Consider the following 13,475-nt stretch of genomic DNA (forward strand, 5'->3'; position numbering starts at 1 on the left):
GCGAGGCTTGAACTGACAACCCTGAGATCAAGACCTGAGCTGAGATCAAGAGTCAGAGACTTAACCAACTGAACCACCCAAGTGCCCCTTGAGCTCAAAGCAATAAGAAAAAAATTTTAATAGACATTTTTAAATGTTTTAATTAGAAAAACATGAATTTTATATTCACCTATTTACAGCACACCTACTTATCTGTATAGATCCAAGTTACTACCTAGAATCACATCCCTTTTGCCTGAAAGAATCTCCTTAGTAAATCTGGTAATACAGGTCTTATGACAATGACTTATCTCAGTTTCTGTGATACCATGAGAATATTACTCTAAAAGACTATTTCTCCTTAATTTTTAAAAGATTAGTTTTAGGGCGCCTGGGTGGCTCAGTTGGTTAAGCATCTGCCTTTGGCTCAGGTCATGATCCCAGGGTCCTGGGATAGAGCCTAGCGTCCCGACTCCCTGCTCAGTGGGGAGTCTGCTTGTCCCTCTCCCTCTGCCCCTCACCCCACCCTTTAGTTCTCTCTCTCAAATAAATAAAATCCTTTAAAAAAAAAAAAAAAGATTGGTTTTGCTGGGTACAGAATTCTAGGTCAAAGTTTTTCCCTTTTGGGGCACCTGGATGGCTAAGATGGCTAAGCATCTGCCTTCGGCTCAGGTCAGGATCCCAGGGTCCTGGGACCAAGCCTCACCTCAGGCTCCCTGCTCAGTGGGAAGCCTGCTTCTGCCTCTTCCACTCCCCCTGTCGCTGTGTCTCTGTCAAATAAATAAAATCTTTAAAAAATAAAAATAAAATTTTCATTTTGGGGCGCCTGGGTGGCTCAGTTGGTTAAGCGTCTGCAATCAGCTCAGGTCATGGCCTCAGCCTCAGGGTCCTGGGATGAAGCCCCACACCGGGCTCCTTGCTCAGCAAGGAGTATGCTTCTCCCTCTCCCTCTGTGCTCTCTTCTCTCTCTCTCTCAATAAAAATCTTTAAAAATAAATTTTTCATTTGATTTTCTTTTAATGTCTACCTTTGAAATATTCTACCTGATTGTGCATGTTGTCTGCCGTTTCTACCAGAGGCCTTAACACATAAACCAGCTATCTTAAATTCCATGTCTAACAGTTTCCAGTACCTGTGTCCCAAGAATTTTATCAATTCCCTTGTCTCAATACTGTATCACTTTTCTCCTTGTTATGCCATATATATATATATATATATATACACACACACACACACACACACACAAGTATATACTGAAAGCAGGATAGCCTCTGTAGGACAGCTGAGACTGAGATAAACAGTCTTTGTGTCTGGATATGACCCTATCTTTCTTATGCTAGGCCTTTAGGGTGTGGAGGTAGAGTCATTCTATCGTCAGAACATGAGCTTGGTTTGGAATCTGTTGCTGCTATGGAGACCTATAAATGCAGCACAGGCTTCAAATTGCTCCAGCCATACCTTATGTTTAGGGTAGAGGCTTGTTTGCCAAAGAGTTTCTCTCAGTATCTACTCAAACTACAGTTTTAGGTCTTCCATTTAGACTGCATCTCATATTGTCTCCCTGCCTCCAAGCTCCTGCAACTCACAGAATTCCACTGTTACCCATTACTCCACATCTCTAAGCCTGGTATGGAGTGGGAGTTCTCTGAAATTCTGATTAAGCCTTGGTCACAGCCAAATACTATGTTCTTGGTATCCGACATGTAGCCTTCTCAATGTTCCTGCCCATCCCCCCGTGCTGAAGTCCTGGGCCCAGCACATATTCCTGCCCCTTCCCCAGGGGTGGAAGGTTTTCTTTCTGTTCCATTCCCACCGCAGTTTAAGGCTTTCGTCTCACAGCAGAGAGGCAGGAAGGACTCAGACAGGGCTTCATGTCTTTCCTGAAGCATCTACCATTCCCCTCCTCCAGGCCTGCCCAATGATGGCAATACTCAGCCCTATCCTCTTGTCTTTTTTATAAGCATTCAGTGAAGTCTGTGGAAGAAAGCCTGTAAGTAGGTATGAACTCCCTGTGTTCTCAGCCCCCAAGGATTCTGTATCTTCTTGCTAGTCCAATTTAAGCCTTTAGCAGTTCATTAAAATTTTTAACTGAATTCTTCTGAGTGGTGTTCATTTTGTCTGTCCCAGATAAACAAGTACTTGCATTCCATCTTTTCTTGGAGGTGCCTGTCTTTCCTTAGATTTCAGATTAGGTGGTTGTCCTGCAACCTCAGCTCTCTGATGGATTCAAGAGAACTATAAATTCGCAGCTGTTTAGGGTTTATTATTATTGCTATAGGAGTGGAACAATGCTCTGACCAGCGTTCTCCATTTTAAGTGGAACCCAGAAGTCCCCAACTATCCACTTTTTTGGCTAAAAAACAATGTGATTAATGCAACTAGCTCTGCTCTCTACGGGCTTATGTGAGACAAAATAGCTTCAGGTCAAATTTCCAAGTCAGCAATAAAAACATCACTCTAATTCCAAGAAAGCACACAATATTGTGTTGTGGGTTTTTTTTTTTTAGATTTCATTTATCTGAGAGAGAGAGCAATCACAAGAGGGGCAGAGGGAGAAGCAGACTCCCCACTGAACAGACAGCCCAATATGGGACTCAATCCCAGGACCCCAGGATCATGACTTGAGCTGAAGGCAGAAGCTTAACCGCCTGAGCCACCCAGGTGACCACAATATTGTTTTAAAATACACACCACAGGTGCAGGGGTAGCTTGGTTGGTTAAGCATCCAATTTGACTTCAGCTCAGGTCATGATTCAGGGTCGTGAGATCCAGCCCAGTGGGGAGTCTGCTGGAGATTCTCTCTCTCCTACTCCTCTGCCCCTCCCCTTGCTCACTCTCTCCAAAATAAATAAATCTTTAAACAGAAATACATAAATAAAATACCAAACCAGAATTTTATTTTTTAGATTTTATTTATTTGAGAGAGCAAGAGAGAGTGCGAGCACAAACAGTGGGGGAGAGGGAGAAGCAGCCTCCCCACTGAGTAGGGAGCCCACCTCAGGGCTCCATCCCAGGACCCTGGGATCGTGACCTGAGCTGAAGGCAGACGCCAACTGACTGAGCCACTCAGGCAAACAGAGCCTAATTTTAAAGGCAAGATCTCACAGAATCCCAAATTGAATTAGATTTTAATGTATCCAAGGACAAAAAATGTACAGTTGACAGAGGTACAAAGAAAAATCATGTTTTTCTCTAATTTTATAAAGTCGTTGCAAGAAAATACAAATTCAAGAAAAACCTTATTTTCTATGAGGCTGGCAAAGTCAACTAAAAACATCTAGTACTGGTGATGGCAAAGAATTGGAAACTTTTTCATATACTGCTGTGAAGGGTAAATGCATCCCAAAAAATTGGTACAAACTTTACAAAAGGCATTTCAGGCAAGATGTTGAAAATTTTTTAAATATGCCTTATCTTCTGAGCTGGCAATTCTACTTAAATCTACAATGAGGAAATAATCGGGCCGAGTGCACATATATTTATGTGCAAGTATTATTTATAATAGCATATAACAACACAAAAACTACATTTCTATCTGTGGAGCATCAGAAAAATTGTTTTAAAGTACATCCATAAAATGGAAAGCCATCAAAAAATAATGGACTAAAACAGCATCTGAGCCCCAGGAAAAGAGCTTCTGGAAGAAGCCTTGTATTCTGATAAAGTTGAAATTGTTTAAGCTTCTAGGTGGAAAAGAACAAGTTAGCAGAAATGAAAGAAAAGTCAGACTGCCATTGGACTTCTCACCAGGAACGCCAACAAACATTCTATAACTGCAACAGATCATTGCAAATGTGCCTCAGACTGCTATACTGGCTCTGGTTCTTCGCTGTCTAATAAAACACAACACCACAGATCCACTTGGTCAATAACCAGATAGCTAAGGAAACATGAATAAATAACCAGATAAGATTAAAAACACCTAGTATTTTAGTACTATTTGATACTTCCAATTCTACTGGTAATAGCTAATATTATGGTTACTATTACTATGTGCCAGGCTCTGTTTCAAGCTCTATGCACCCTTATTTTTAACTCATTTAATTCTCATAAGGACCATGAGACAGATACCATTATTCCTATTTTATAGATGAGAAATCTCAGAAGTATCTTGCCTAAGCTAGTAAGGAGCAGAGCTAAGATATAAACCTGCAGATTAACTATTCAAACCATCATCTTGACCACTGCATTTATTTACTGGCTCTAAATGGATAAGATCCTGATAAAAGGAAATAAATGCCTTTGTGGAATAAGACATATACCTAAGTTCAACTACTCTGTGTTCACTTACGTATTTGACTTTCTAAATTACTACAAATAAGCTCTCTCCTTACTTGTGTTATATCTCATTTTAGGATATCTGGTTCTGTTACAGATAAAATGAACGGTGAGTCTGCAACAGGTCTGAAAGCTTCATTTCTATTTCCTCTTTAGCTAAGACTGCCACCTACTGGGCTAACACAAAAATCTCCAATACAATCAGGACAAAGCGTTCTGAGTAAAATACGAACAAAGAGAAAGAGACAGAGAGGAAGACAAATGTTAAGATATGCATCAATTTTCAGTGGATCTTCTCTGGAAATGCACAACTTATATCAACAGAAAAAACTTTTTTTTAAAATTAGTGATTTATGCCATACTGATGATTTCAACTCCAAGAACAGTGCCCCAACCCTGAAGTTCCTGTGGATGGTGATTTTTCCCCCAGAGTCTACAGCGCTGTACGAACACCACAGTGACAGTATGCAAGAACCACCATCTGTGTTCCCTTGTCAGTGTTCCCTCAGAGCCGTAGGTAAGCTCAACAACAGAGACCTTATTCACTCTAACATCCCTGTATCACTGCGCCAAATTAAAGAATTCAAGAAAAGAAGTCTGAAGACAACAGATATTTTATAAACATAAACCATACCTTTAATATAATTCTCAACCCAGACGGTTTCACTTCCTGGGGAACATTTGATAATGTCTGGATACATTTTTGGTTGTCACACTGTGGGGAAAGGTATGCTACTGGGATCTAAAGAAGCCAGGGATTCTGCTAATGCAGTGACAACCCCAATGCCAAAAAAAATTATCCAGCTCCAAATAATCAATACCACCATTGTTGAAAAACCTTTCTTCCTCCCAGCCATCTTTCTTAGAAAATATAGAGATTAATGAAAACACCAGTTGATAATAAGAAACTGAGCCTAGAACCAAATTGTTTACATACATAAAGTACTTTTTATACTGGTTTAATAAACATATGATTTTCTAGGAACATACAATGTACGATTAACCTTTGAAAATCTCAGAAAAACTTCACTTTGTATTTTGCAGACCTTTTCCAAGAGTCTTTATCACTTAAGGGAAACACTAATTACGGTACATAGGTTGCTACTGCATCACACCTGTACTGGTCCATTTGTAGCCATCACATTCAATGGTGACTCAAATGTAAACAACTGTGCCATTTATATCCCTTTTATATTCTAATATAAATGTGCTTGAAAAGTTCTAAATATTGAAATACATTTGTAGGGGCGCCTGGGTGGCACAACGGTTAAGCGTCTGCCTTCAGCTCAGGGCGTGATCCTGGCGTTATGGGATCGAGCCCCACATCAGGCTCCTCTGCTATGAGCCTGCTTCTTCCTCTCCCACTCCCCCTGCTTGTGTTCCCTCTCTCGCTGGCTGTCTCTATCTCTGTCGAATAAATAAATAAAATCTTTAAAAAAAAAAAAAAAGAAATACATTTGTAAAATATAAATCAATTTCCTTTTATTTATTTATTCCTCCTTTCTGTTACAGTTAGGGTATACTTTTTTTTTTTTTTAAGGAGGGTGGGAGAGGGAGAAGGAGAGAGAGAATCTTAAGCAGGCTCCACGTCCAGTGCAGAGCTCAATCCAGGGCTTCATCTCACAACACTGAGATAATGACCTGAGCCAAAATCAAGAGTTGAATGCTTAACCGGCTGAGCCACTCGGGTGCCCCTACTTTTTTTTTTTTTTTAAAGTAAGCTCCGCACCCAATGTGGGGCTTGAACTCACCACCCTGGAATCAAGAATCAACATGCTCTACTGCCTGAGCCAGCCAGGCAGGCATCCCTGTATTATACTAACTTTTAAGAAATCATGTCTCAATGCAGGTTATATCGCCTAGAAATTCTACTTTCCAAGAGCAAAGAATACATTACAAAATATTTGCTCCTCAGGCTCCACTGAATCAGATTTAAGGATTAAAAACCACTAGCCTAGGGGCGCCTGGGTGGCGCAGTCGTTAAGCATCTGCCTTCTGCTCAGGGCGTGATCCCGGCGTTCTGGGACAAGCCCCGCATCAGGCTCCTCCACTGGGAGCCTGCTTCTTCCTCTCCTACTCCCCCTGCTTGTGTTTCCTCTCTCGCTGGCTGTCTCTGTCAAATAAATAAATAAAATCTTAAAAAAACAAAAACTAAAACCACTAGCCTATGACAAAAATCAGAGTCTTTACTACAGCCTTTGCCTTTACTATTCTCTGCATGAACCCCACTTCCCCCACAACGGCACCCACATGAGTACCACCACTCTGGTACTTTGGAAGCCTAGCACCATCTCATTCTTCCACCTCATTCTTCCACCGTGGTCTTCTCCGAGTTCCACCCCTCCTACTACTTTAACAGCTTGCACATACTTCATTTGTCTCTTTCCTAGAATTTGATACAATCTGTAATCATGTTTTATTTTTTATATTGTCTACTTTATCTTTTAGAATGTAAACTCCACAAAGGCAGAGATTTGTCTATACCTTGTTCACTGCTGTATCCCCTGCATTTGGTAAAATGACTGGGCCATAAAATAGAACATCAGTAAATATTTGAATAAGTGAATTCTTGTTGAATAATTCATGAATACACAATAACAGATTGTCACCAAAATCCCAGAAAGTGTCAACTAGGAAATAAAAACAAAAGAATGAAGTTGATAAAATGATACCTGTAAGTTTACGCAAATTAGAGATATAGAAAATCACTTTGTATATTTGAGAACCCCCCAAAATTATACTTTCCAAACAAATAATGGGAGACTGTATCATGTAATAAAGGTAATTAATATAAAATGACACTTTAAAAAATGTTAAAACTGTATGCCAATTACAAAAGGAAATATTTAAACAAAAGAAGACAGGATGTACGGTAAAAGAATGGGCAAAAATATATGAGTTGAAAAAAAGGGAGAGGATTAAAAGAATAATATGAAAATAAGGCCAGATTTCAAAGTAAAAGAACATTAAATACAACCAAGAAGAATGCTTTACAATGATTATAATACAATCCTTAAACTATGACTGTCAAGAATGTATATAAACCAAAAATTTTGAGGGAAACATATACAGGAAGTAATAGCAAAATTAACAGAAAAAAAGCAATGGCAGATTTTAATGTTTGCTCTGTCACCACTCATATAAAGTAGTCAAAAAGTAGTATGTAAAGGGTGATCTGACAGATATTTTCCTTTGAAACAAAATACAACAACAAAAGTAAAACTGATAAACCAACAGTTAGCATAACAAGGAAGTAAGGGAGAAAGTCCAAATACAAAAAGTTAGCAATAAAAAGGGAAAATTACAGAAAAAAATTAAATTTGGGGCTATACTCTGCAAAAACTATATGCTATTCAATTTGAAAATTAAAAAAGGATGATTTTAGGTAAGCAGAAATTGCCAAAATTAATTTACAAGGTGGGAAACTTAATGAAGAACATAACCAAAGAAGATAAGAATACAGTCAAAGAAGCAACAAGACAGGTACACTCATGGGCGTTTGTGTTCAAATCTTCAAGGAATCGAATATTCTCGTAAGGGAAGAATGAAAAGGGAAGGAAGAGAGGAAAACTACCTCTCTTTTGATGTATCCAGCATCACACACAAACCAAACCCTGAGAAAGTAAGCAAAAAAAGGAAACTGGATACTAAAGCAAAAACCTTTAAACATAGAAAAAGAGTCCAGAAATATATAGTTAAAAAAAGGTTATTCTAGGAGTATAAGGACAGTCAACATTAGGAAATCTAGTAATATACTTCAACATCTATTAAATAAGTCCAAAACAACAAAGGCTTAATAGATGCAAAAATAATTTATCAATTTCCCCTCCCAAATACCTTCTGATATATATGGCTATTTCATTAACATAAAAAATGCATACACATATCCAGCATGTAAAAGGTGTAAGAATATTTGCTGCAGCATTAAGTACTTAAAAAAACCCATCCATCATGTACACCTACATAATGGAATACTAAATAGACATATAGCACCAGAGAATATCTCTAATAGAGAAAAAGTAAACTAGAAAAATAAACATCAAACAATTTATACAATTTATTTCCAGATATGTGGGATTTTACTAACAAGCATATGTGGTTACTTTTATAATCTGAGTGGAAAAAAGTGAAAATCCTCATCTTGGGGTGCCTGGGTGGCTCAGTTGGTTAAGCAGTCTGACTCTTGGTTTTGGCTCAGGTCATGATCTTAGGGTTGTGAGACTGAGCCCTGTGACAGGCTCCGTGCTCAGCCTGGCATCTGCTTAAGACTCTCTCTTCCTCTTCTTCTACCCGCTCCCCCGCCCCCGCCGTGCACTCTCGCTCTCTCTCAAATAAATAAATCTTTAAAAAAAAAAAGAAAAGAAAGAAAATCCTCACCTTGTCCTTATAAGCCAAGTAATAAGGAGACAGAAAGAGCTTAAGCCAACAAAGGCCATATACAATGGCAAATGAAAATGGGGTAATATTAAATAAAAATAAATAGAAAAAGATACACAAACAGGAAAAGGTTGAGCAAAGTTAAAACAGTGATATCCACAGAAAAATCACACTGGAGACAGAAAATACTAATGACTTGGTATAATAGTGTGAGGATTATAGCAGAACAGAAAGTATTCTCTTAAAATTTCTCCAATGAAAAAAAAGAAAAAGAAAGAAATTCCTCCAATGAATTATCAGAAATCCTAGAGTTCCGTCCTATTCTTATAGAGCTACTGCAACCTCAACATATGCCCCAATTTGAACATGTACAGATAGGCCGCACAATGCTGCCATATGCAGAGCAGACTTAATACTAAAAATTCCCTGAGAACAGTCAAACATTTTGATTGTTAAAGGTACCAACGGAAATGGCAGAGAAACTAAAACTACTGCTATACTGTATTAGAAAGTGAAGAAGAGAGACAGCAGGTGTAATCAAAAACATAAGAATAAGTCGTTACAATATTTCAAGCTGAAAAATGAAGAAATAAAAATATAAGCATATTATTTAATACAATAAGGGAAAAACTACCCAAAGAATTAAAATAAAGCCACTTAAGTAGTGCCACAAATGAAAGGGACTCAAATTAGTAAAAGAAAAATTTATCTGCTTTTCATCGTAAGATCTTCCTATTTGAATATGTGATACTTACGATGTTTTTTAATACTGCACATTTTTTCCAAATGAATTATGCCAAAGAATGAAGGAATCAGCTATTTTTTAAAAAATCTGTATCTTAAAGATCAAGTCCACCCCTCTGTTTTTTCAAAGTGTCAAGTAAATTTGACAATTATAAAAGTTTCCATAAAAGCAGAACTGTAAGTAAAAAATTGCTAAGCCAAGCCTTTCTTAAATAAGCATCTATCACTACAACATACAAAAGAAGTTCACTATTCCCTTATTTACACACAAAAGCTTATTTATTAGAAAGTACAATACAGATAACTGGAATACTTCGAAAACAATTTTTTAAAATAACAAACATTTACTGAGAATCAACTGCATACAAGGTACCCTCAATCACAATTCTCCACCAAAACACAACATTCTATTTCCTAAAACAAATCATGGTCATCTAAGTAACTTAAGGGTGGCTGAACTCCTATCTGCACCACAAGCCTGAATATCTACAGCCAGATAACATATGAAAGAAAAACTTATATAGTACAAATTACAAAATCATAACCAAGACATGTATGGGATACTAAAGGAACAAGAATTATATGTGCATTTTTATACAAAATTACTTCTTCAATAGAATCTCTTTTATTCAATACACTAAACAGAGTCACTAGGCTACCTCAGGCATAGCAACAGTTTTACTATTTGGAATTTTTCTTTTCTGTTTGGAATTTAATATTACTTTTTTACTTTATGAATTCTTCTCTTGCCTTTTTAGTTCAAAATTAATACAAATTTACAGTACAATATATTTGTCTAAATGAGAATTTCTACTTGTATAGTAGAGATTTTCCATGACTAAACCCTTGTTTAACTACTCTTTTACCTGACACATATTGATGAAATATTTTTTTTAAAGGTCTTATTTACTTGAGAGAGAGAGCCCGCACACAAGCTGGGGTGGGGGGGAAGGCAAAAGGGAGAGGAAGAGAGACAATCTCAAGGAGACTCCACACTGAGCGGGGAGCCCGATGCAGGGCTCAATTGCACGACCCTGAGATCATGACCTGAGCCAAAATCAAGAGTCAGAAACTCAACTGAGCCACCCAGTTCCCCTGAAATATTTTTTAACTAAAATTCAAAACACAGGCATCACACATTTAGTACCAGATTCAATAGAAGCTTAGCATCTGACTCTACAATAGTCGGAAAAAAGTCATCTTGCCTATCCAATCAGAAAATCAAAAGACTCACAAGTTATTTAAAAGAATATCAGTCACCAACAAAAATGTTTTTTCCCATCCTGCATCAAGCTCTCATATCAAGATATGAGGTAATATTTGTAAAATAACAGAAATAAAGAAATTGGTACAGCTGAGCTATAAGCATAAGATATCATAACCTACCATACTATGATTACAAGTACAATTAACCTAAAATCTTTCAAATTACATATTTCAAATTCCATTCTGAGAAACAGTGTTAGTGATAAGATTTTAGCTGTGTTCTAAAAGATGATAAAGCTAAAAATCACTACTTTAAAATTAAAGTTATAACTGGATTATAAATATAAATTTTGCCACCCCATATTTGTAACACACTTAAAAATTAAACAAAGGCTCACCTTCATCCACAGAAAACTGACAGCTCTTATCATTGAAGAAAAGAATTTTCTTCTTATCAGGACGATTTACAAATAGTATCTGGTCCCCTAAAGCCTTAAAAGATTGAAAAAAAAAAAAAAAAAGTTTTTTTCAGTTAACTCCAAATTACCTCACCCCAAAAGATTTTTTGTTTTTTTTTTAAACGACAAAGGACTCTCCCATTTCTTTTAACCTTCAGTATACCATTAGGGTCTAATGCATCTAATTTTAGTTAAGTTTCTTATATGAGCAGTTCTACTTTTATGGATTAATATTTCAAGACTTTTATTCTTAGAGATCTTCCAAAGTACAAAAAGAAAAGTTACTTATTTTTGAAAAACAAAACCCAATCTATGTTTCAATTATGATTTGGGTCTACTGGATTCTTTTTATTCATCTAAGAAAAACTGTGGGATCTTAGTGGTCTTACTTTTCCTCTACCTTAAAATATTTTGCCATTTATTTATCACTACCCAGCAAGTATTTCCAATTATGCTTTAAAAAGCTACAATAGTAAAAAATGAAAGAATAATTAATTCACCTAGAAGTGTGATGCAACAGTGAAATAGCCATCCTTCAATTTTTTTACTGCATTGCCCAAACTGTTGCATCACCTTTCAAGAAGATATAAAAGACCAAAGAGTGGTCTTTGTTGTCTTTTGGCTTTCATTAAATATAGAGGACAATTCAGAATTTATTTCCTGATCCTCAGGGCAATGACAAGAAAACTGACAGAAAATACTTCACTATTATTAATAAATGAGAACAAGAATGCAAAAAGCCTGACAGTAGCACTCACTCTAGACTCTAATGGACGGTGAAATTCATCACAGAAATAAAGTCTAAAACTATGAGTCTTTAGATGACAATTGCTCAGATGAATAATCTCAAGCTTAAGAATTAATGACTGAATGCCAGATTTCTACGAACATAACAAAATGAGGTGTTTTCATTCAGTTAGTTATTCAACAGGAAAGAATTCACCATAGAATACTGTGTGATAAGAGCCCTTGCCATTTCACTTTGCTAAAAAGCCATACAATAGCATTCTTTCATCTTTTCCGATGAGTGTTTGCAAAAATATACTTGATTCAGGAGTTTGCTACGTTAAAATCTTAAAATTTCCAATAAAGCTGTTTTTCACCATCCCTTCATTCTTATTTATATAAATTATTCATGACACAAAAAACTCTGAAAAACAATTAAAAGACTTCAACGGGCCCAGGTGGTAATCATTAGATATGGTAAATAGTATGAAGATATGGTAAATCTAATGGTAATCATTAGATATGTAAAATAAACTAAGAACTCAAAAGACAGTGCAGAAAGGAATTAAAAACATAAATAAATGAAAAAATATCCATATTCATGAATTAGAAGACTTAATATTGTTAACATATCAATAATACTAAAGCAATATGCAGATTCAACACAATCCCTATCAAAATTCCAATGGTACTTTTTGAAGAAATGGAAAAATCCTTCCTGAAATTAATGTAGAGTCACAAAAGACTCTGACTAGCCAAAACAATCTTAAAAAAGAATAAAGTTGGAAGTCTGATAATTCCTGATTTCAAAACATATTATAGAAGATTCTGCAAAGAAGGCAAAGTAGGAAGCACCAGGAACCTGTCTCCCAACCTAGACAACAATTACACTGACAGCATCAGTCTCATGTAACTATTTTGAAACTCTGGAGTTTATCATTGCCTTGCAACTTCCAGGGGAAGACTCAGACAACGTTAAAGACATACAAAAACAACTACATAAACGAAGAAAATTAGAGTGACGATGCATGTCCTGGAAAAGACTTAGAAAAGTCCTTAAAAAAAATCTTAAGTTTACACCTCCAGCTAATCCTTAGCAGAGAGACAAGCGACAACAACCCAAAGCAAAAAGAATATAAAAAAACAGGAAAACCTGGAGAAAGAGAATCTGATATCCAGAGTTACTATATTATTAGATTCAAATGTCTAGTTTTCAACAACAAAAAAAATCACAAAGCATACAAAGAAACAGGAAACCATGGCCCATTTAATGAAAAAAATAAATCAACAGTCCCTAAAAAAGACCTGATGGTCAATATACTACACAAAGACTTTAAAACTGTCCTAGAGATGATCAAAGAACTGAAAGAAGATGTGAAGAAAGTCAAAACAATATATTAACAAAATGGAAATACTGATAATGAGATAGAAACCTAAAAAGAAATCACAAAGAAATTCTGGTGTTATAAGTACAATAAATGAATTGAAAATTTCACTACAGGGATTCAAAGGCATTTTTCAGTAGGGAGAAGAGAGAATTAGTGAACATGAAGATAAAAGAATGGAAATTATCAAGTTCAAGGAATTGACAAAAAGGATTGGGGCATCTGGATGGCTCAGTCAGTTAAGTGTCTGCCCTTGGCTCAGGTCATGATCCCAGGGTCCTGGGATTGAGCCCCACAGTCAGGCTCCTACAGGTAGCCTGCT

The 13,475-nt window shown here is 36.5% G+C and overlaps 1 protein-coding gene and 1 pseudogene across 1 annotated transcript in view; both read right to left on the bottom strand.

Moving 5' to 3' along the window:
• LOC103659082 overlaps positions 1–1,682 on the bottom strand; it is a 4,802-nt pseudogene extending 3,120 nt beyond the window's left edge.
• Positions 1–13,475, bottom strand: part of GTF2E2 (general transcription factor IIE subunit 2) — a 57,456-nt gene that overhangs the window by 7,356 nt on the left and 36,625 nt on the right. The window contains exon 6 of the mRNA XM_008686569.2: positions 10,983–11,076. Within this exon, the coding sequence (XP_008684791.1) occupies positions 10,983–11,076 (94 nt within the window). The remainder of the gene's footprint in view (positions 1–10,982; positions 11,077–13,475) is intronic.

Source organism: Ursus maritimus, unplaced genomic scaffold (assembly GCF_017311325.1).
Source record: "Ursus maritimus isolate PB19 unplaced genomic scaffold, ASM1731132v1 scaffold_28, whole genome shotgun sequence".
In the NCBI taxonomy this organism is placed as follows: Eukaryota; Metazoa; Chordata; class Mammalia; order Carnivora; family Ursidae; genus Ursus; species Ursus maritimus.